This window comes from Polypterus senegalus, chromosome 15 (assembly GCF_016835505.1).
Source record: "Polypterus senegalus isolate Bchr_013 chromosome 15, ASM1683550v1, whole genome shotgun sequence".
Classification (NCBI taxonomy): Eukaryota; Metazoa; Chordata; class Cladistia; order Polypteriformes; family Polypteridae; genus Polypterus; species Polypterus senegalus.
Window position 1 is genome coordinate 127,129,491 of NC_053168.1, and position 25,106 is coordinate 127,154,596.

At 43.5% G+C, this 25,106-nt stretch overlaps 1 protein-coding gene across 1 annotated transcript in view; it reads right to left on the reverse strand.

Moving 5' to 3' along the window:
• The window catches only part of csmd3b (CUB and Sushi multiple domains 3b), a 1,150,768-nt gene that overhangs the window by 142,948 nt on the left and 982,714 nt on the right, over positions 1-25,106 (reverse strand). The window contains 4 exon segments of the mRNA XM_039737543.1: positions 14,376-14,492; positions 15,454-15,648; positions 17,946-18,133; positions 21,595-21,733. Coding sequence (XP_039593477.1) covers positions 14,376-14,492; positions 15,454-15,648; positions 17,946-18,133; positions 21,595-21,733 — 639 coding nt within the window.

Genomic DNA, 25,106 nt, shown 5'->3' on the forward strand with positions numbered 1-25,106 from the left:
AATCCTTCTCAGAAGGTGGACTCTCGATTTTCTGACCGCCCATCTTGTATTCAAATCTCACATTTTTACTTCCTGTGTGTAATTCTTTACATTTACTGTCATTACATTTCATCGTCCACAAATCTGTCCGAACCCTCTCGGCTGTCCAAGTCCTTCTGTGATGATATAATGGACTCCAAATGATCTGCTTATCCACTTCTCTTGGTATCATCTGCAAACGTAACCAGCTTGTTAAAAAATGTATTTCATGTTTTAGTAATAATTGACAAAATTTAGACATTAAGTGTATAATGTGTGAAGCCTGAAGTCCAAATATCAAAGAAACACTTTCACAAAAGGTACAAATATAACAGAACAAGTGTGCTTTTATTCAAGAATATGACTTGAAAAAGAACCCGTATTAGAGTGCACTGCCCCCTGCTGGTCACCACTCTAAACATCGGCCAGTTCTGATGAGGTTCCTTGCACCATCAGCCTCTGCTTCCTGTGTCTGAGCCAATTCTGTGCCCATCTACACCTCACACCCTGACCTGCCACTTTCTTTTAGTTTAGGTAGTGAAGAGGTGCGAGAGAGAGACAAATAGAGACCAGAGATGATTAGGGGGCCAGAATGAGTGAGGCTGTGGTGGACATCGGGATACGCCCTGCTCTTTATAAAGGATGTCAAGGGGTCTTTTAGTACCACAGAGAGTCAAGATCTTGGTTTCATGTCTCATCTGAAGGATGGTGTCATACTTATTGCACAGTGTTCCCCTGTCACTGCACTGGGGCATTGAGATCCATTTAAAGACCACAGGGTGAGCGCCCCCTGCTGGCCTCACCAACATCTCTTCACACAGCGACCCAAGCTTTTCTTTGAGGGTCTCCCATCCAAGTCTTGGCATGGCCTGAACTTCAGGTGGGTGACCAGTTCTGAGGTGCAGGTGGTATGGCTGCTTTGATAGGCCATGGTGGAACTAGCATGCATTTTGTTCTGAGCTCTTCACTTGTGACGACTGATTTTGTCACCTTGTCGTGTCACACTTTCCCAAACAGTCCCCCACCCAGACTGATGTTTACTTAATAACGTTTGCCTCTTTTTGGAGAAAAGTGTCAGCTAGATGAATGTAAATATATGACCCCAATTCCATAAAAGAGGACATAAAATGCAAACATGACAGAAAAGAATGAAATGATTTGCAGATCTTACATTTTATTAAAGGGGGTGAACATATTTACACCATTAATCATTTTGCGTATCGCATTTGTAATTATTTGAGACCACTTTGCAGAGATCTGACTTCACTTTGACATGAAAGAGTTTTTCTCATTGTTAGTGTCAAAGATGCTAAAATAATCCCAATGTTGTATGACAAGATAACGTGAACATCTTTTTTTATTGGAACTGTACATTTGAATGCCTATTTCATTTTTTTGCTTTCTTTGGCAAATAAAAAATTTTAAAGCAAACAAAACACCAAGTTGCTTCCTCAATGGCTGTAAGACACTAAACCTGAGCTCTCACTTTAAGTTCCACACTCCTCACACGATACCAGTTGTTAAAACCAGATAGTCAGGGTATGGAGCTAATGGTCAAAGGCAGGGGTCCAGGTGGTCATTCCTACCAGTTTCGTAGCAGGTAATGAAACTTGGTGTTTAAGCCTATGGCTTGTTAGTGCTTTGATTCTTCCCATTCTTTATTCCATTGCAGATTTTCTGTTTTCCAAGAATGTTATGTTTCGTGGTCTGGGACAGATTTGGACCTCTTGGTCCTTCCCTTCTCTATCATTTATTTCAAACCATTGTACTAACACAGATACTTCATGATGGTTTAAATGGAAGCTGGAGTGCTGGCGGTCCCTTTGTCATTTGTGCCTCAATATAAACTAATGGCTGGCAACAAACCTTAATGCTGCTGTTTAAGAGTACAAGAAGCAATGGAGGGGTCTGAATTGTAACAAACAAACGAGTAAACTCAATCCAAGGCCCAAGAAGCAGATTCACTTTACTAGTAAATAAATGGGCTCTAATTAAAATAAACCTGAAGCCGCTGCAGACATCCAAGACCAGAGTTGACAAAAAGGAGGTGCCACAGGAGGATTCTGGGTCTTTAAATAAAACACCTTGTTGTTAGTGGACATCTGAGTATGTCCTCAGTGGTCCTTCATGTCAAACTGTCAGCGCCCTGCATCACTGCTAGAGGTCTTCGTGCGCACATCTTGGCAGAGAAAGAATGGGACTTTGTGACATCGACTCTGTCAAACTCTCTTCTCCTGTCCTGTGACTCCAAACCCAACTTCTGAAGAGCCACCTCTACACGGTGCTCCTTTGAACGGGAACTCTCTGGAGTTCTGTTTCATCACTAATGTATTCTCAGCTGCTTCGGCTTCTGCTTTTCTGTCTTCATTTGTGTAACATCCAGTGCTAGATAACCTGTGAACGGCTTCCACATATTTTTTCACTCCATATTTGTCTATATTGATATTTAATGCATTCTGTTTTATTCTTTTGTTTGCTTAATGGGACGCTTTAGTAAATGGCTGCAAGGACAATGGAGGATTTATTTACTATGAAAATGTCTACAAATAAATGAACTGACGGAGGAAAAATGCAACTGCCATTCAGAATGCCAAGCTACTCTTCACTGATATGATTCCTCGGGGTGCGGTGGCAGGTCACCTTGCCACAGGGCTTTCTCACAATGTCTACAAACGTGTCATGTGAAGGTAGACACAGAGAAAATGGCAGGGAAAGAGAGAAACACATTTAGAGAGGTGATGAGGCTGCGGCCCTTACATAAAGGGGATTATTAAAATGGGTGCCACTAGGTGGCAGTCTCTGTGAAAGAAAGCAAAATAGGAATTCTGTCATTTAGTAATTCAGTAGATCATTGTCGGGCAAACGGTGCGCCACGAAAACTTTTGTAAAATATTTAAAATTGCTAGTGTTTTTGAACTTGGGGTTGATTAAAAAGATAATGTTTAAAAAATATATATTTATGTTGGAAAAACAGATAACGGAACACTTACGGAAATGAAGTCTAAGAAACGCAAGAGACTTCAATTGATCGACAAGGAAATGCGCGTCTGTCTTTCGAAAATTGATCCTCGCATCAATCTCATGTGTGCTGAAAAACAATCTCAACGTTCACATTAATTGAATTGAAGATTTATCCTTTGATTCCTTTATTAATAAAATATCTTTCAAACTTGTTAAATTAACTGTTTTTATTGCCGATTGTCCATAGATTGTGTCGTCACGACTTTATTTATGGGCAGTCCCTCAGGTGCGCCGTGAAAGAAAATGTTTGGACTTAGTGCGCCGCAGCTCGAGAAAGGTTGCCTTTCACTGATGTAGATCAATGGATTCAAGATACTTGAAGTGCCTACAACTCCCAGCAGCCCCAGCAGTATTACACCATTGGGCAGATTCAGAGGGCACAGTGGTTGCTGGGAAGAAATGACCACATTTTAAAAAGGAGCCAAAAAAAGATGCCGAGAGTTTGGCGATCACCCGTCTGAGTTTGTTTTTACGCATCACACACTCGATTGGATCACAACTGCCATGGATTACCGACGCTTCCCCATGCCTGCTTGTTCACGTTGTAGCGGTGCTACATGCGTGGTTGCGTCTTAACTGTGTTTTGTGCCGAGTCGCATCTTTTATAGCGTTGTCCCGTTTATAGTCTGTTTGTGACGATTTAAATGTTTTCCCCTGGAAATAAAGGGGGGGGGGAAGGATAACGCTGTGGAACTAAAACCCCTGGTGGTATTTTTCCTGTCAACACATCAATTCCATCCGGGTTATTTCTACTTAATCAAGAGTAAAAGAAAAAAAAGAGAGCCATTTACAAAACCGACACCTCACAAAAAGGAAAGATCAAAAAGAAAACGGCGATACGGATCATCGTGCGTCTTTCTACTGCTTGCTGCATTCGACGCCGGACATTTAACGATTTCATCATCCCTTTACCATCCCCTGGGTTTTGGATCATAGCGATACGCCGAGGACAATACGGTGAGACTGTTTATGGTCATTTCAGAAAGGAGCAATCCACCACTTTTATTCGTACCGTATAAATACCGTTGGACAATTTCCAACCGGACAAGGTTCATATTCATTAATCCTCTCGTTTAATCCTTTGGACTTTATGTGTGTTTCGTGTTTTCTGTGAGTCATACTTGTTCTGTGTTCGGGACACGGAAGGGTTTGTGCTGGATGTTTATTGATTCACTTTTAATTATTGCGTAGCACCATTCAGGTTCAGGGTTGTGTGCTGTGTTAGAGTTTTGGGAGAGGTGAGATTCTATATTCTTCTGTAGTTTGTTTTTTTTACTATTGATATAAGTACACATCACTATTTTATATACGCTTTGCTTATTGTCTGTTTAACCGTCGATTTGGGGAAGTGATTTGGAAGAAGTACGGCATGTCTAATCTAACAATTCCTCATTTGCCAGGCCACGCGTCTTAGTGGTGTAGCTGCCATTCCGGGCGGATGGGCCAGCCGTTACAATGTGATTTCGTCTTGGTTGGATACATCTTCATTTGCCCAAATCACGCCAGATCTCCACGCTGCAACTGGGAACTGGTAGGACAGGACTTAACATTTCCTTCAGTGGGCTCATCCCAGGGGGTTTTCATTGCACACACCATCGTCATCTGCAGCTGGTGTACTGGACTCTGTTGGACAACATCGTTAGTGTTGTTTACTGAGTGGAGTCTGTTGTGTCGCTCAGGTTTGTGTATGTAAATACTGCGGAGGGATTTTGTCTACACATTTTTGTCTTTCTCTTGTGTTTCATCAATATATAGTGTACTTTATTATTGATAAGTCATTAATCGATGTCTCTGTGCGAGCGTCTGTGCATACCGGGTCAAGGATGGATGTCTTCCTGGGATCTAGTAGCAACATAAACAAATCCTCATCTTCAGATGGTGTGAATCTTAGTGTCCTTACAACCACTACAAAGTCTTATCAGTGATAAGTCTCAAATAAAATCTAGTGAGTGTCGAATGAAATATAAAGAATTTGTCTTCCCATTTCCTGACATCATCCATAGCTTCCTTCCTGAAACAATAAACAAAAGCAAGGGCACATCTGGGTGTTTTACAGTTTAACACGCAATTTCGTTAATTAGAGACATAATTCATTCGTTTATTTTTATTTAACCAATTCCACACCCAGATGCATTTCCTGTAATATGAGATCAGGAGACAATGGATGGTCTAGGACCTCGATAACTTACTCTCTTCAATTATCTATACAGTTAACTGAAACTCTAACCTAATCTTCTATTTCCTCTCCTTTTGGCTGCTCCCATTAGGGGTCACCAGAGTGGATCATCTGTTTCCATATCTTCCTTGTTCTGTCACCACCATCACCTGCATGTCCTCTCTTACCACATCCATAAACCTTCTCTTAAGCCTTTTTCTTCTCCTCTTACCTGGCAGCTTCTCCCAATATTCTCAGCATCTCTCCTCTGCACATGTGAAGACCAATGCAATCTCGCCTCTCTGACTTTGTATCCTAACCATCAACTTGAGCTGACCCTCTAATGTCCTCATTTCTAATCCTTTCCTCCTCGTCACACCCAATGCAGAACTTTAACTCTGCCACCTCCAGCTCCATCGCCTGTGCCACTGTCTCCTACCCATATAACATAGCTGATCTCATTACCGTCCTGTAGACCCTTACATTCACTCTTGCTGATACCCGTCTGTCACAAATCACTCCTGACACTCTTCTACACCCGTTGCTTCAATGTTTTAACCTTTAACCTCTAGTAAAGGCCTAGACGGAGACAGTCAGATTTCGGCCCATCTTATCCCAAAGAATGGGCCGAACAAGCCGACATTTCCTATGTCACAGTTGAATTAAAGCAGCACTGGTCAGATTAGTTCACATAAATAGTGAAACACGGGTCATATACAGTAATCAGAGTTAAAAGTCAGTCCAATTCATAAAGGATAAACATTCCTATAAATAAACTTGACACCTCATACTCCTTTAGGCAAACAGTCATTCTGTTTTGTAAAATGTAACTCTGGAGGTCAATACAGGTGAATCTTGTCTTACACGAGGGCTACGTTCTGAAGTGTCATGTGTAGTTGAAACACTTTGAGATATCTAATGGTAAAGGTTTAAGAGACAAAAACGTGAGCGACATCATTCATTTTAGTATCTCAATATAACAAAAACTTTGGATTTACTGGTTAGCATTGCTGACAGATGCAAAATGCAGGGATCAAAACACATCACCAGCCACTGGCGATGTGGATTTTGTCCATTATCCATATATCTGTTAATGAATGTTGTTGAATTAACGTGATAACAGTTCAAATTTTCTCTCCCGAGGTCACAAATGTGAGCCTGGGAGACAAATTCAGGACATGTAATTCCACTCCCAGCCATGGGTTGGCGCTGCCTGATAAGTCTCCTCTCATTCCCTCTGTAGATCCAGTGACCAACATTTTGAGGTCGTATGACATCACTGCCAGTCCTGGGGCTCCTGAATCCGCCCCTTTCGCCATCTTTCCCCAGTCTAATGATAGACTTGCATCTGTGAAGATGTTACTGAAGTCATGTTTATTCCTTTTGTTCTATGATATACGGGGTTTCCCTGAGGGTTGCCCCAAACGTTTATCTTTATTCTGTGTTTCATTTACAACGTTTTGTTATTTTTTTGTCATATCTCTATTTTGTGTTTGGCTTTTCATGATCACAGCCCTGTTCTCGTTAGTTTCTGGTGGCTAACATGTGGTTGATGTTTGACATCAGAGTGCTGAAATCATTACTTGGGGATCCTATTTCTTGATCAAAGAAATGTGAAAATCCTTCACAAGGTACCAGTTAGGAGAAATCTCTCATCGGCTCAGAACTCTTTTCTTTTCGTTGTTGACCCCTTCATTTTCAGGATCGTAGTTTTGTAGCGGGTGCCACATTGTTCCATTGCCAGTTTGCTGCTCCGTAGGGTGCATTGCAGGGAAAGCGGACACTGTAAACACACCTTTAAGGGGGACGTCATAACACAGTCAGGACGGTTGGGGTGAAGACTTAAAAAAAACGGAAAAGAAGGGGAGAAAGGGAGACATCTTGTGGTGGAGCAAAGGGAAGCAATGAGGTAGCGCCAAGAAAAATACCTGCTGGAAAAAGTTTTTTTTGCTCACTCAGCGACACAAGGGAGACGTGTCTCTGAAGACGGACTCTTTTTTTCTTTGGTTTCGCCGACAATTCTTTGGACCAGTAGGATTGAACTTTTTTGATATCGACTTGATGGCTGGCATATTCCGGTGGGCTTACGCTTTGCCATAAACAATAAAAACAGTTAACCTATATGGACAAACTGGTTTCTCCTACTCATGAACATCTCGCTCCTAAACCGTGGAAGGTGGTGTTGATTGCTATGTATTTGTTTGTTTGTTTTTTATGTCTATATGTAAAATATATATGTGTCATTTTTTTGTCTCTTCTCTATTTTGTGATATGGCTTGTAGCTTGATGAGGAGGTGGGGCATGTGGTGAGGGGTCAAATAAAAGGACGAGCGTTGGTCACGTTGCCCTGATAGATTTTCAACATTTAACTGCTTTGCTCTAGAAGTTTTCTAATTGTGTGGCAACCCGGGGGTTAGTTGTTCTCCCGGGGCAGCGTTACAGTTTGCTCTCTTGGTTCTAACGTCAGACTACTGAACGCCATCTGTACAACAATGTTAATTTCCAGGTCTCACAAGGAGAGGACATGCTGTGTTTTGTCAATAATGACGTCTACGTGTTTTTTCTGTGGATACTCCAGTTCTCTACTCATAGACGTGTCTCTTAAATTCATTTAGCGAATCTGCGTGTCCGACTGAACCCTGCGATGGACTCTCCAGTGCGGATTGCTGCCTCGTACCTCATATGGCCCAGATAGGCTGTGAAATGCATTAGTAAGTATGAGAATGTTATGTTATAGAACATAAGAAAATAAGAAATTTGGCAAACAAGAGGAGACCATTCGGTCCATCAAGCTCGTTTGTTTAGCTAACAAACCAGAACTGCACACAATACTCCAGATGTGGTCTCACCATTGTAGTCTGAGCATAGCATCTCTTGATTTATATTCAACTGTTTTTATGATAAATCCCGTTTGTTTTTTACCTTTTTATTCACTTCTACACATCGCTCAATCCTTTTCAGATGTTGCTTTCTGTAGCTCAGTGTGTCCCGTTTTGTATTTATAACTGACGTTCCTTTTCCCCACGTGTACCGCTTTGCCCTTTTGTTTACATTAAACTGCACGTTTATCCCAGTGTTATCCCAGTTCTAACGTTGGTCCAGGTGTTTGTGAACCATGTTTGCTGTCTCCTCAGTGTCTAAGCTTCCTCCACTCTTAGTGTCATCTCTGAATTTCACCAGTTTACCGAATGTTTTCAAATCAATGTCATGAATATAAATCAGGAAAGGTAACGAGTTGTCCATGGTCAGACCCTAGAGGGGCTCCACGAACGGCCCCATCCCATTCTCCACTCATCTGTACTCTTTGTCCCCTGCCGGGATGACCCGTCTTGATATCCATTCTCTCCTTTGGCGGATGCCCACTGACTGAGCTCTTCTCCAAGACGCGTGAACGTTGGTCTCTTCTTCATTGTTGAGGTACCTTCACGTTGCTGGACATCCCACATTTGCACTTACTGTGTCTACCTAAATTATCCACAGGTTTTTTCCATCTGCATTGAGTTATTATTTTTCTGCAGACATTCAGGGTGTTATTATTTATTTATTGCTTTGCCCTGTATATGCTTTTTAAATTGCTGGTTGTTAATCCACACTTTGAAAAGACCGATTTTAAACACATTACAACGAACATTTGATTCCATGTTATGCCATTTCAGCATTAAATAAAAGCAATGATTTTGTTGAAGAGCTTTATGCTAGAAATGTAAGCCAGCATGTCTTTGATGGGACTGGCAGGAGGCAGAATGAGCGTCCATGACAGTTTGACAGCTGTCAGTGCTCGTTCAAAGCAGGGTGATCCGAGCCGCCGACCTCGCACAACTGCATACATGGCATCCTGCATCGGAAGGAACGGCTGCGGAAGAGGAAAAAAAAAAATGAAAACAGAAGCTCTCTGAGGAGAACAGGCTCTGTCTCAAGGCTTCTGCGGTTTAACTAAAGGAAAAAATTTGCCAAAATGTTTTCCCGCAGCAATTATGCTGTGTTTGCCAGTGACTTTGTTTGCCGAATACTTTCCTGGAAACTCTTGTGCAGCCGGCATAGACAACCATTTTGATCCCAGGGCTTTATGATGCTTTGCAAGGCCAGCATGCCATCACAGAGCTGTAGCCGCCACATGCAGCAGTTTCACGCTGTACTCCATCTCTTGTTTCACGTTGCTGACTGATCTGCGTTACACATGGGTGATATCACTATTAAGAGCAGTCCTCCAGCTGTAAAATGCACTGTTTTTGTTTGAGGAGTTCATAAGCGGACCATAAGAAGATTAAGAGTACTGCCACCAAATATTTCACACTGATTTCCTGGGCACTCACTCAGTTGCCACCACGCCACATGGCTAATTTCATATGCTGGCTGAATGCATGCACAATTAGCCACATGCTGCAGTTAGGAGTCAAGGTAAGACTTAAATTAGCCCTGAAACACACATAAAACACCCTTTGAAATAATAACTGTAATAATGAAAGACTTATTACTATTTACAAGACGTTTCTACGTTCTTGAGGGAAGACAAAAAGTGTGAACCATCTGCTCAGATAGATCAGAAATATAAAGATGTTCCAACTCCACCCAGAGACCCCAACTTCAAAGAACATGAATGAGCCAATCCCACGCCACCACATCACGTGGCACGGGCCAATGAGTGCCCCAAAGATTGCTACTCTGTAAGCTGTTGTAACTTTTTTCTAGTTTGTGGCCATATTTTTTTTTGATGTACTCATTTTTTTCTCCGACTTTTGATGCTTGAGGCACGGTGGTGTAGTGGTTAGCACTACTGCCTCACATTTTTGGCCATAATAACGAGTCCACCGTAGTTTATCAGATGTTTCCCTAAGCCTCCAAGACACTTAAAAGACCACTGCACCATTATATCGCGTTTAAAAACACACCAGTTCCTCCTCCCCTATGGACCTCAAAGCATTTTTTCTGACTTTGGTGATCCTTCAGAAGTTTTCTGCCATTTTGCTGAACTTGTGGTGAACTGATCTATCTAGCTACTGCTTAAATGAATTTCCCATAATCCCGAGGGACAGATGGAATCAGTCCTCGGCTTCTTAAGGTCTGATTCTGCAGTGCAAGTCACTTATTTCTACAAGACTGGCAATCTTGAGCATGGGAAAGGTGCTATATAAATAAAATGTATTATTATTATGTTACTGTTTCTAGCTGATCCTCCTGCTAGAATGTTGGATATCTCTGGTCCACAGTTCTTGAGGCTGATCCTCCAATTAGCTGTGAACCCCCCAGTCTCACTGTGATTGCAGAGGTGGAGACCCAGCTGAGGGGAGGGAAGGCTGCAGGGATCTGTGGTATCCGGGGTGAACTTCACCAGGCTGGTGGTAAGGCTGTCCTCCATCTTTGCTTCCATCTGGGAGATGGGCGTCATCCGAACTGACTGGGAAATGGGACTTGTCATCCCAATCTGGAAAGGGAAGGGTGATTGTCTCGATTGTGGCAACTACAGGGGGATAGCGCTGCTCTCGGTGCTGGGTAATGTCCTCACTAAGGTCGTCCTCAATAGAGTCTATGATCACTTGCTCACCTACCAGCGACCGGATCAGTCTGGTTCTACTGCCTAAGAAGTCTACCATTGACTGCATCCTGGCACTGAAGGTTCTCAGGAAGCACAAACGCGATTATTGGCAGAGTTTCTTTGCAGTCTTTGTCGATTTTCATAAAGCGTTCGACTCAGTTAATCAAGCTGCCCTGTGGGACATCTTGAGGGTTTGCAGGATCCCCTCAAGGTTACTGGATGTCATGGCCGGCCTATACACTGGTACTGTGATTGCTGTGCAGAGTGGAGGCAGACCCTCTGTGTTTTTCCCAGTTGATTCTGGGGGTCTGTCAGTGTTGGTTTCTGCTCCTACTCTGTTCAATGCTTGTATGGAATAGGTGTTGGGCTGAGTCATGGGGTCCAGCGGCTGTGGGGCATCTCTTAATGAAGAAAGATTCACTGAACTTAACTTTGCCAACAATACTGTGACCTTCGCAGAGTCAATGAAGGCTCCGATCAGGGCACTCGAGACTGAGTGAGGGGTCCGAGTGTCTGGGCCTGGGAGTGTCCTGATAAAAACCAAGAGCCGGGCCTTTAATGACCTCTTGGGGACGGCCATCAGCATTGTGTCTGTCTGCGGAGAGAGTGTCGACCTTGTCATCGAGATGTTTACTTACCTGGCGACGCTGGTGACTCATCCTATGAAGTCAGTAGACGGATTAGGAGGACATGGGGGACTGCTGGAAAAGGGTGTGTGGCACCTCTAATATCTGCAAAGGGACAAAGGTCCACATCTGTAGAGTCCTGGTACTTCCTGTTTGTGAGTCAGTGACCTGAGATAAAAACTGGACTCCTTCATGTACTGTGTCTCTTCAGGAGGAACTTGGGTACCGTTGGTTTGACTTTGTGTTGCTCATGGAGTCTCGAATAAGGCACATGACCTGCATTGTGAGAGAGCTTCAGTTACGGCACTATGGCCAGGTGGCGCGATTACCTGAGGGTGATCCGGGTTCACAGGACCCTCATTGCTGACCAGGTCAAGGGGACCCCCACGTAACATCTGGCTGCGGCAGATAGAGGGTCATTTCTGGAGGGTGGGACTGGACCACGTGTCTGCCTGGGGGGTTGCATGTTCTGTCATGTGATGGGTGTGGCGACACGCTGTACCAGTGCATGGTCCCCAACCTGACCTGACCTTATTATTATTATATTATATATATCATTAATTATTATTATTAATCCTGGTGATTTTTATCTGGATTCCGAGAAGTTATAAAGACCTGACAGTCCCGGCGGTATTTGTGTGCCCATCGTGACCGCGCATAAAGCCGACGGTTTAGAGGATTTTCACAGTCCACGTCATAATGCGGCACAAAATTCGTGTGACTTTCAGTGACGTCATCTGTGGCGTGCATCCCGATGTGTAAGCCAGCAGGCCCGACGTTGTCCAGCACATTCTGGTTTCAGTCAGTCTTCTACGCTTGACCGTACATCGCAGTCCGAATCGACCGCGGTTTGTACATTTATGTGGAGGGATTTTAAAGCGGCATACTGAGTCACAATAGCGCCATGTTCTTCTCACACTCCGACTCCGGCTTCTTTTCCCCCACGCTGACCGCCTTCTCCTTCTGAGCAGAGATACATGAACCCCCGCAGGCCGCAGAGGAGCTCCTCAGCTAAACGTCGAGGCTTTGCCTTTCTTCAATGATACGTTGGTTTCTTAGAAAACTGAAATTCTGTTGGAAAGCATTGACTGCTGAAAGAGCGTAGCAATTGTAAAATAGTTTAAAAATGAAGGCATGTAAGGGTAATTAAAAACATGTCAGCTGCTTACACATGCTTACACGTACAAGAATCCGATTTTTAAATGCAGTTTAACTGTATTGGATGATTTTCTTTTTTTTTTTCTGAAATTCCCCTGCCTGGGTAACTTCACAAACCAGTGCCTCAGGCATCACCAGGCATGTGTGAATAATTTATCTTCTAGAATAAACCTGTCTTTGTTTGAAATATTATTGCTATTATTGTTTGAGACAAAATAATGAAACCTTAAAACATTCAGAAAGAGTGAAATGAGAATGGGAGTTTTGCCAAGAAAGATGCGCATGGGCACCTCCCGCTCTGAACTGCGCCACACGGTCATGGGGCGGGGCGCCCGGCTGTCCTTCATGGAGGACTCTAAAGTGGGCACAGCCGAGCAGATGGCATGTGACGGCTAACGACGTCCAGGTCGCAGGAATTAAAACGGCGACATTAATGTCATTTATTCGGACTAATTAATTCAGCAATTACACCCACAGTGACAAGACCAAGTTCAGAGGAAGAAGATCTATAATTAACATTTCTCAGAAAACCGGCCAATTAAAAAATGTAAACCACTTAAAGCCTAATAATATTTATGACAACAACATTAATTTTCACACGGACACAAAGTTCCAAGTGCTTTACAATCAACATAAGACAAATTGAAAGAACGAGAAAAAAGTCTGTAATGGTTACAGCAGCAAAGGTCAGCGTCATGTCATTAATTCAGTCCAGGGTCATGGAGGCTGGCGGAGCCTGTACAGCTAACATAGGGCACAAGGCAGGAGCAAACCATGGACAGGGCGCCAGCCCACTGCAGGGTAAACACACAGAGCCCCCCTGGGATGATACAGCACCATGGATCCCTGCAGGGCATGTCAGGACTCGTAGCCTATCTATCTATCTATCTATCTATCTATCTATCTATCTATCTATCTATCTATCTATCTAATCCTGCCAACTACATCAAAATGTCTATCTATATACTGTATCTATTATATAGTGCCTTTCACACCTATTTATCTAATCCTGCCAACTACACCAAAATATCTATCTACCTATCTATCTAATCCTGCCAACTACATCAAAATGTCTTATCTATATCCATCCATCCATTTTCTAACCCGCTGAATCCGAATAGGGTCACGGGGGTCTGCTGGAGCCAATCAAGCCAACACAGGGCACAAGGCAGGAACCAATCCTGGGCAGGGTGCCAACCCACCGCAGGACGTCTTATCTATATACTGTATTTATTATATAGTGCCTTTCACACCTATTTATCTAATCCTGCCAACTACACCAAAATGTCTATCTAATCCTACCAACTACGTTAAAATGTCTATCTAATCCTGCCAACTACACCAAAATGTCTATCTATCTAATCCTACCAACTACGTTAAAATGTCTATCTAATCCTGCCAACTACACCAAAATGTCTATCTAATCCTGCCAACTACACGAAAATGTTTATCTATCTAGCTAATCCTACCAATACACAAATGTCTATCTAAATATCTATTATATAGTGCCTTTCACACCTATTTATCTAATCCTGCCAACTACACCAAAATGTCTGTCAATCTACCTACCTACTGTATCTATCTATCTAATCCTGCCAATTATGTTATCTATCTATCTACAAATTCAGACTTAATGTAAAATGGCCAAGAGCTTGCACATTTCATATTGCTAAACAAATTTTAACATGGACACATTTTTTTATTTTGAAAGTAAACAAGTGCATTCAGGACTCACTCAGGGTTCTGCACAGAGTACTTATTGCTCAATGTCAGCAATTTCAATGCACTGGAAAAGAAAGCCTTTGGAACACAGAGAGACATCAAATAAAAGGTAATGTCTCGAGCAAATAGAATAAATTCTTACCAAATTCCCGGGGTACCGATATAAAGTAGTCACAGCTATGACCAACGCTGTAATTCCTTGGATAATTTGGTGAAAGTACGGTTCCCTCAGATCCAGTTGACCGAATTCCACATGGGGCTGCATGAAAAATAAGAATGGATTAACATTGTAATGAACTCACACAAAGGCTACGCTAATGCTAATGATGATTTCATTCTCTTCATCTTCACCTGCTATAGCGGAGTACAAATCCTTAACATTGGTACAAACTTAGGACCCTGTGTCTCCTTAACATTCGCTCTCAAAAGAAAATGCTGCCTGTCAGAGTTTTGTGTGTGTCTCTTGACGGTAAAGAAGTCAAATTCTCAAGCCAGGGACCCTGAGGCCATTAGGTCCCTGCAGATCTCAGTCTAGACCCTCCTCCTCTTCCTCTTCTACTTCTTTTTCTTGCTGGCTTCTCATAAGCAGTTCATTAAAGTTAGATGGTCATCACTGTAAGGTGTGGTGCCAGTAGAAATCTACAGAGGGTGCTGTACTGTGCTGTATATTAAGCTAAGGACAGTTGGCAGTGGTAGCAAAGGGCGGGTGACGGCTACATCAAATGCCAAACTGCAAGGTTAAGATCCAAATGGACAATTGGAGAGCCCCTGGTGTGCCGATATCGACAGACACACAGCACTAAGGAGCACTCAACCCAGACAATGCAGAGTGTGCCTAAGGTGGAAGACCTCTGGGAGCATCTCTGTGACACCAAAAATTACGCTGCCCACGGAGGAACCCCACAACAGCCCAGGAGTCACCACAGCACAAGTTTTAGGCTCTTGACCCTCATAGTGACAAGTCAAGCAAAAACTACACCCGTAATGGCTAAAACTGTACAACACCATACTGCAGTACTACAGACAGGCTCTTGACCCTCAAATTAAGTTGGTAAGGCTATGCAGAATTGAGAGAAGGACAGTACAGTCCCGTTTATGCCAACAGTGGGCAGCAGCTCTGGGTGGGACCTTACTGCTTAAAATGGGAAGCAGGCCGCCATGTGCTAAAGCGGATGAGCCTTGGGGAAATGGTTTCTCTTTTTTTGCTTAGGTGCTTTTACCTTGACAGCTAGGTAACGCTCTGTTCCATCCTGGCCGTCCGTCATCGTTCATTATGCAGGTGAGAGTGGAGTATCCCTGAAGAACGTAACCCGCTTCGCAGTAGTAGGTGACCGTAGATCCAAGTTTGTAGTCGCTGCCCAATCGCGTGCCGTTCATTACATTCCCAGGGTCAAAGCAGGATTCTCGGAGTTTGGCTGTAATGATAATATTCATTATTGTTCATTTCAAATTTACCTCCATTCCACAATGTGAATCTGAAGGGAGATTTGTAGGCGTTATTACATTCTTTATAAGGTCACACTTCAAAGTGTTTTGACTTTCTTAATTGTATCAATTAGTACTTGAAGCCACAGAGTAAGGTTGTAATGTGCTAGTGAGACTGTGTGTGTGTGTGTGTGTGTAGCTGTGACCAGTACTACTCATTAATGACATTACAGCACCAGAGAAGAATAACCTTGGACAGGAGGATGGACGTGTCTCATCATCATCATCATTGCCACTTGCTTAATGTCTGCTCTGTGCGGTTTAACCCAGTTGGCCAGTTGCTTCCCAAATCTCGGCATCCTTTCTGTTCATATCATCCATCATCATCTCCAACCACATCTTCTTCGTTCTCCCTCTGGAACACATCCCCTCCATTTTAGAACACCTCTTCAACCAATCACCTCTGGCCTTTGACCTCCACATGTCCACATTGAGAACAACACAAGAACCTTAACTTTAATGGCCATTATAGTGCCTTATAACTGGTGCCAAGCTGTGGGTCAATCGGAGCACCCCCAGGTCAGTACATCAGTCAGGCAGCGACTGAACCGGCAGCCGGGACAAAAGGCGTCCGCTTACAGCTCACCGACACGCATTACATTATTTAAGCCACGCAGATCAGCTCCAGCCATCTTCATCGTATTTCTTTATTCAATTTTCATATTTGTAGCAGTCATATTGTGTTTAGCAGGACTGAGGCTGCACATTAAATGCGCCTCCACTTAGCTGATGAGCCCGAGTCTCAGTTGCCAGCACTCTGAGCGAAAAAACAGGCGCAGCGCTGGGGACGTCTGTCGACGAGCAGTGAATCAAATTCAAATTCCTCAGCGTTTTAAAGACATAGTGGCATTCTAAACTCTAGCAAATATGAAGATTCATTTAAAGAGCTAACAGACAATGAATGTGAGAGAAACAAGCATATCAAACAAATATCTATTATAACGAGTCTCATTTTGTTTGGCATTAAAGTGTAATCTTAGTAAGCACAGACGAGTGACATAATTCAGCAAAATTTCACGACAAGCACATGGAATCACGTAAATGAATCAGCTTTATACTCACGCAACCACATTAATAAAAGAGCAAATGTCTTGTGTGCCTGTGCATCTGTCCGGTTGCTATGCCTCAGCCATTCCAACAGATGGCGAATCACAAATATTTGTAGCAATACAATGTATTGCATTTTTAATTTCAACAGATGGCATACCACAGACATTAACACCACTTTTATGAATCCTATACCAAGTGGCATATAACAGAAACATATGCATTGCGCCTGTCATTCCAACAGATGGCAAATCACAAACATTAACACCATTTTTAAGAACCTCATACCAAATGGAATACAACAGAGACCTATGCTCTGCATTTGGCATTCCAACAGATGGTGCCTCACAAACATTTTTAGTAATAAAATACATTGCCCTTGTTACTGCAACAGGTGACACATCACAAATATTTGCAGTAATATAATGAATCACATTTGTCATTCCAACAGATGGCACATCACAAACATTAACACTGCTTTTAAGAATCCCATACCAAATGGCATACAACAGAGACCTATGCATTGCATCTGTCATATCCACAGATGGTACATCACAAACATTTGTAGTAATGCATTTTATTTCTACAGATGTTTGTGTTGCTCCACCTGTTGGATGGCAAATGCAATGCATTTTATTACTACATGCATGACAAAATCCATTCCAACAGATCCTGCACCGCAAACGCTAGCACTGAGGTCAATGTTGAGTACTTACATTTCAACGCGTCCTATACAGGCAGCACAGCTCGTTTCTATACATGTAGTATGTACAAAATACTAAAGGATGTCTAAATGTCATATAAAATCTCACGAAGCCCTGGGCCTTGAACCTTCATCTTAGTTTTAATGGAGAGCTTATGACGCTATCCGCATAATGTGACTAAAGCATTGGAGGGATGGTTACCTCCGCCATGTAACTGAGCTGCAGGTCCTTGTCACAGCAAATGGCACTGTGGGGGAGCATTTTACTCCTTTCAGTCCTCCCCTGCCCATCCATTTTATTAGGGTCCACCAACCATCCCAGCCAGGTCGCCAGTCCATCCAGGATTTCCTTCACCGTATTTACAACACGGCCCGTGTTTTCAGATGCTGCTCAGTAACATTTCTATACATTGTGAGAATTTCTTTTCCACTAAAGACAAAAGAGGCAGGGGTAGAATAAAGGAACGCAAGCCTTACCTTTATATTCGAGATGAAAACCAGTGTAGCTTACGGAGCCATCACTTCTGAATGCCAAATGCATTGAATTTGAGCTGCTTTCTATTCTTTCTGGGAGCTTGCTGTCTTGAAAGCTGCCAATTAAATGGCTGTTACTGTCTGGCCCGTCATAAATGTAGAGAAAATCATAGTTTGGCTCAATGCTGAAGCTGTAAGGCAAAGGAACACAAGAAATAAAATACACACATATGTCATATATTTGCATAAAGTAAACTAAGCAGAGATCAGAGGCAGTGCTGGCTGCTGCCTCGCAGTAAGGAGACGCTTCTCAGGTCTTCCCTGCGTGGAGAGTGCTATATAAATGTGAAGAATTATCATTATTATCATCATTATTATTATTATTATCATCATCAAGGACTGACAAGTATTTGTCTTTGTTAGAATTACACGGAGAGGACGGGTTTGGTAACGTCGTTTCTCGACTCCTGGAGTCGGGTTTGATCCTCAGCCTAATCACCATTTTTCTGCTGTGCCCATGTGCCGGTGCTTCAGTGTCGTCCCACCCAGAGCTTAGGTGACATTACCTTGTGACTCCCACAGAACATTAGAGTAATTGGGACTAGAGCGGGCCATTCAATCCAATCCACTTAAAGCTTCCCACATGACATGACCTCTAGAAGGTAGCTTCTCTTCCATCCCTGGCACACTGGAAACTCTCAACCACTTTCAGGGTTCCTCAGACTCGTCCACCTCTGCAGTAATGAGGGTGACTTCTGGATTGAAGCACTCAGAATGAGGAGTTTCCTCTTTGATGGAGGATGACCTTCTGTGGACAGGACCCTCAATCAAGCCAAGGGTAGACCTCATAACATCCACTCTGAGAGGAGCCCCACTAATGAAACCCACATCCTGCTGGTCTGTCTCACCCACGGGTCTCCATTTTGCAGACATGTCTGCCCACCCACGGGAGGTTCTTTTCCTAAAACTCTGGTGGTCTCATTCCATCGACCACCTAACCTAAGGAAACCTCTCACTTCACAGAGGAGGGCCACGTTCCCCACCAAGCCTTTGGAGATATAACTTGTGTCACATGCAAATAGGTTACCAACAGTCCCCTCTGGTAAGTTTGCCAGCCTGCCAGTCTGAAGTGTCTAATTTCTTGTGGGAAATGTCCGACTATCTACAGAGGTGAAACAGGGAGACGTCTTGCAGGCCTTTTCAAGGTACACATTTAAGCCATTGAAAATCAAAGACCTTACAAAGCCCTTCATGGTGTAAGAAAGGCGCTATATTGCGCCCGACCCGACACAGATTTTACACAGGAGGCTCTCGTAAAATAAAATAAACTTTTTATTTTCATCAGCTGGAGGGCACGTCTTCCCTGTAATCCCTCCAGCCACAGCACAGTCCCAAGTACAAGACACACAATACTCCCTTCATGGCTGAAGACTCGTCCAGCCTGGCTCAGGGACCCATGCAGCACCCCCTGCCGGCCACCCCAAACCCCAACAGGGCTGTGGAGAACTCCATCTCCCATGAAGCCCTGCGAGAGACTGAGGCACCACTCCAACCCAGGGGGCGGCCATCCAGCATCCGGGGGAGGTACTGCACCATCCAGGGCTCCTCCCCCTGAATACACATCGAAGGGGCGTCCCGGACGGGCATGGCACCTGGCTGTCCACCTTGAGCTCTCTGTTTGTGTTCTTTCTCAGGGCTTCAAAGACACTTCTCAATGGAAACCAGAAGCAGCTTCTCAGCCTGGGATTGCACATTTCTCCAGGTCTCGAGGATCACCTAACTCTTCATCTTCTCTAATGGCAGCCTCGTCCCACCTTTGCTCCTTCATTCTGCACTGACTTTCCTTCCCATTTTTCTGTCCAAACAATGGAGCAGGACAAGGAGATGAAAACAGAAACAAGATCAACCCAAGAAGATGAAACTTTTTTGCACCAAAAAGCCTAAATGCCAACCAGTAATTAAAGTTAGGAGTCACACTGATAATGTAAGACACGGTGCCACCCAAAGCTGCGTTACTTGGCAACTGGGAGCATCACCACATGCGATATCCATATGCATAACAAAATAACGTTGTGGTACCTTGGGGGGGGGAAAGACCCAGAAATATAACGCAAAATGAACCTCAAGGAAATGTCCCACAAATAAAGAAAGCCATATTTCTACGTATAACTTATTCTACAGGAGCGTCTCACAACGCCCCTCCTAAATATCCTACCAGACTGTTCCTTTTCAGTTCCACAGTCCCTACATCCGAAATGTTGCATCTTTTATCTTCTTTTCTTTTCAGCATGGAAATAATCTTTAGCTTTTTTTGGGGGTGGGCATATTGCCACACATTCATGCCTGGCGACATGGTAAATGGTAAATGATACCACCTTGGGACGAAAGGGGGCACTGGCGGTAATCACCCCCTCTCTCTCTCTCTCTCCACTGCAGTTCAGATGTATTAGGATGACACCAAGCCCCGCCCACACCACCAGGAGAAGGCTCCGCCCCTTCCACCCAGGACAGCATAAAAAGGAGGAGGCCTTCCTTGTGAGCTGGAGCTTCAATGGAGACTGAGCTCCTGCTCAAACTGGACACCTTAGGCTCTTAAAGCCACTTTGACCCGAGTGCCTACCGGCAAGTGTCCGATTAAATGGGGTCACTCAGTTGGACCCCCCAACCCCATCATTTCTTTGACATCCCTGGTTTGCTTCAACCAGTCACAACATTCATATTATGCCAATTGGCCTGGGGTGGCTGTGTGAGGGATTCTGCCCTACAATGCCATTTTCATTTTGTCACTCTGGGGTATTTGGTGTTGCTTGATGAACAACACGTGACGGGTCTGAAGGCGTTCTGAAGGCGCTGTGTGTCATCGTGGAAGGACAGATGTGTAGAGCTTACGCACAGTTCACATTCCCATGGAGTTCAAGTCCTTAAGGATGCAGTGAAGACCACCCTTTGTGTTGACTCGACTGTAACATTTTCCATTAAACTGATAGCCGCATTCTTGCAACCCCATTCTGTCAGATCAACTCTTCTCGTGTTTGTCTTTGTCCTCCTCTGAGGGTCAGCAGACTGAAGACAAAATGCGACATTTCTTAAACACCTGAGCTCAGTAACAAACCACAATGGCATCTCAGTCACCTGCACGGGACCAAGATACTCCCCACGTGTGTATTCATTAAAGGTGGTCGCCTTTTCATTCGTTCTTATCTTGTTTTAAAAACACGGCACGTGATTTCAGTGACCGCTTATAAGACTTTACAGCACTTTCAGCACATTAGTGATACAATCATTTTTGTTTTCAATTATCCTGCATTTATGCAGAGCGACTGCCCTTCAGGATACAAAAGTGCGCCACTTTACAGAAAGATGCTCTGGGTTAGATTAGACGGCCATACTTCACTGAACCTGATCTGCTACTCGTGGCTAATGAGAGATAATAGGAAACAAAAGTCGAAAAAATACTAATTAATATTTGATAAGCAGATGTGTCGTTTTAATTTAGCTACCGTAGCTGTCAGTCAGCAACCAATTAGTTCATGATAATTATATTAAAAGCCAGCAAAAGAACGCTGTGCTCATTTACTCTGACACGAGGAAAACGACACTGAGGTCGGGATACAAACTCTTTGGGAAAAATCTGCAAATGGGCGGCAGGTACCTGATGAAGGCGAGGGATATGACGTAGTCCGAGTTCACAATTATCGTCCAGTCGCAGTCTTTACTGTGAGGATACGGGTGCGGGAAGTTTGGGGAAAGAATGAAGCCAGAAGATCCGGTCAAATTCCCACCACAAGGAGCTGCAAAAAAAAAACAGAAAAACAGGGAAAAGTAAATTACTGGGCTACAAATCTAAAGTACTAATGACAAGTTTAATCAAACACGAATAAAATGTCTGCTTGGTAAGAGCAAGTGGTAGTTCAGCAAACCGTCTCATGTTTGGTGCCACTGCAGGCCGGCTCAAGTTTATAGAAAATGAAAAGCCGTCCAAGGAGCAGGTCAGAGAACTCCATTAAGACAAATTATTAACGATCAAAAAGTAAAGTTTGAAAATATGAATGTTTACATGATTTGTTTAATCATCTATCTATCTTATCCTGCCTACTATATCTGTCTATTCATTATATAGTGCCTTACATATCATCACTCTCTCCATGTATCTATTATATAGAGCATTTTATTTCTATCCATCTATTATATAGTGTGTTTCTATCAAATTTAGATCCATTATATTGTGCCTAGATCCTGCCAACTACGCTAAGTCTATCTATCTATCTATCCATCCCTGCCAACTACACTATCTATCTATCTTATCCTGCCTACTATATTTATCTATCTAATCCTGCCAACTACACTATCTATCTTATCCTGCCTACTACATCTATCTATCTATTAATTATATAGTGCCTTACATATCATCAGTCTCTCTATGTATCTATTATATAGAGCATTTCATTTCTATCCATCTATTATATAGTGTGTTTCTATCAAATTTAGATCTATTATATTGTGCCTAGATCCTGCCAACTATGCTAAGTCTATCTACCTATCTATTGTGACACATGGCCGGAACCCTTGCCCAGCTGGGATGGCCCAGTAGCTGAAGGATCAGAGGAGATCCAGTGTCCTGGGCACTACCAGCCCTGTGACAGTAGACGGTATCCATCCTGGCATACTGTACGACCACAGGTTTAGAGTTTAAAAGCTTCTCCCTACTAGGGCCATGGACACTGCTAGAGGGTCCCTGGGGTGCTGCAGAGCCCTTAATTGCAGCATCCCTGCCACACCCAGAAGTGCTGCCAAGCACTGGGTCAACGAGTACCTGGAGCACTTCAGGGTGCCAAGGGGTCAGCAGCCACTACTCCAGAGGCCAGACTTGCACTTGTGTCTGTGCTTCTCTGTGTTGGGTAGGGTGGCTGGTACACCCCCTGGAGGCCCACACAATCTATCTGTTATATAGTGCCTTTATAAGATATCTAGTTATTGTATGGTGCATTTCATATCTATCTGTCTATCTAATCCTGCCAACTACGCTATCTATCTATCTGTGCCAAATACGCTAAGTCTATCCATCTATTTCTATTTGGAGCTCTGTGAGGACTCTGTCTTTTAATTTCTCCAGGTTCTTCAATGCCATCCAGCCACCCCTGTTAAGGGGTTAGCTCAGAGATATGCAGATGGGTGAGCCTGTGGTGTCCTGGATGATGGGCTCTCTGTCAGGCAGACCCCAGTGTGTGTGAGACTGAAGGACTGTGTGAGTAACACTGGAGCACCACCAGGACCAGGCCTGTCTGCTTTTCTCTTCCATCTGTACACCTCGGACTAGAAATATAACAGGAGGTCAGGTCACTTGCAGAAATTCCCAGATGACGTATGGGGTCTATCAAAGGGGATGAGACAGAGGAGAGCAGTCAGGGGAGGGCTTTGAGAATTGTCTGCATCTTGATATCAGCAAAGCCAAGGAACTGCTCATTAACATTCATTGCACCAAAGAGCCTCTATGTCTGATCACCATTCAGGGAGCTGATGTGGAGGTGGTGCACTTCTACAAGTACTTGGGGATCCACATCAATGGCAGGCTGGACTGCTCTTATAGCACAGAGGAACTAGAGAAGAAAGGGCAGAGCAAGCTCTGTGAGTGGTGACCTTCTTCACGTCTTCTATAACTCTGTGATGGTCAGTGTGGTGTGCCGGGCTGGTAACGTCACTTCACGAGAGGCACACTGAATCAACAAGCTCATTAAAAGGGCAGGCCGAGTTATGGGATGCACTGTGGACACCCTGGAGGTCATAGCAAAAGAGAGAATGAAGACCAAACCGAGTGCCATTATGAATAACGCTGCACATCCTCTCCATAGCACACAAAAACGGAGGACTTTCAGCAGAAGTGGGTCAAGAAATTATGGAGGCTCATTCAAACCACCAGCAATACACCTGTGAGTTTGACTGCCAAGTCAGATGTTTTCTTTCATTTTAGTTTCTTTCTGTTTAATTATTTATTGAGCTTCTGTAAATAAAGCCAGATGAAGTTCTATCGTAATTTGGTCAACAAGAGCAGACCACGTCAAGTGTGGATGTTGTGACTGAAAAACAAGAAAGTGTGTCTCCTTTCACACCCAGCCGGTTTAGTGTCAACAGTCAATGTCACCCACACCTCCATCCATCATAAAGAGCCAATGGCTTTGCAGAAACTGACAAAGTGATGAGCGCTCGAGTGATCCATTAACTCTTGGCAGTGCGTTGGTGCTAATAATCAACACTGGGACTGCACATTCCTTCTGTTTTGATGTTTCAATTAGCAGATGTAAAGCGTTTCATTATCTTTGTTTTTCCAAAGCTCACAGGCAGTTGGCTTGATGATTAGTTTTATTAAAGCCATATGCTTCAACTTTTCTGGTTCACCTGGCTCATTTATGATAATATTTGACTTATTTGTGCAGGGATTTGTATCTTGAACAAAATACAGATACGATTCATCTCAAAAAAAATGTAATCCTGATGTGTTAAAGGAGCTCAAGAATGGGGAATATGGCGTGTTTTGCAAAGTTTAACTAATCTGCCCTCAGATTTGCTCTTTTTGGATAGCAGCACATTCATAGTGTCACACACGTGTGTGTGCAAAGGAGACAGTCAGTGGCCTTAACTGGATGGTGTATGTTGGTGACAAGAGCTGACCTGGTGCACTAATGCCCTGTCTCCTTCCCAACAGACCTCTGAAAGGGAAGCCAATCTAATTCTGCATTTAGGTCTTCCACAGACTCTGCTTCCAGACTACAACTACAGTCAGACTCTGACGTCACTTCCAGCAATGCAATAGACACGCACACCTCTTCCTCCCCTTCCTCAATAAAAACCCAACCTCTTCAGACTGGACACAGTCTTTTGTGGCTGCTCTGTTTGAGAACTGTTAAGTATACGGAGTGGATCCCCAAAACTGTTTGACGTCTCTGTCTGTCTCTCATTACAGAAGTCTCGGATGTGAAGTTCTGTAGAGAAAAAATATGGACGTCTTCTTTTCCTCTGCAGCTGAAATCTCCAGCATGACGGTACTGGAAGGTAGGAAGATAATCACTAAATCTGACATGCGCAGTGATTTACAGTCATGCAAAGTGAGAGATAGATAGATAGATAGATAGATAGATAGATAGATAGATAGATAGATAGATAGATAGA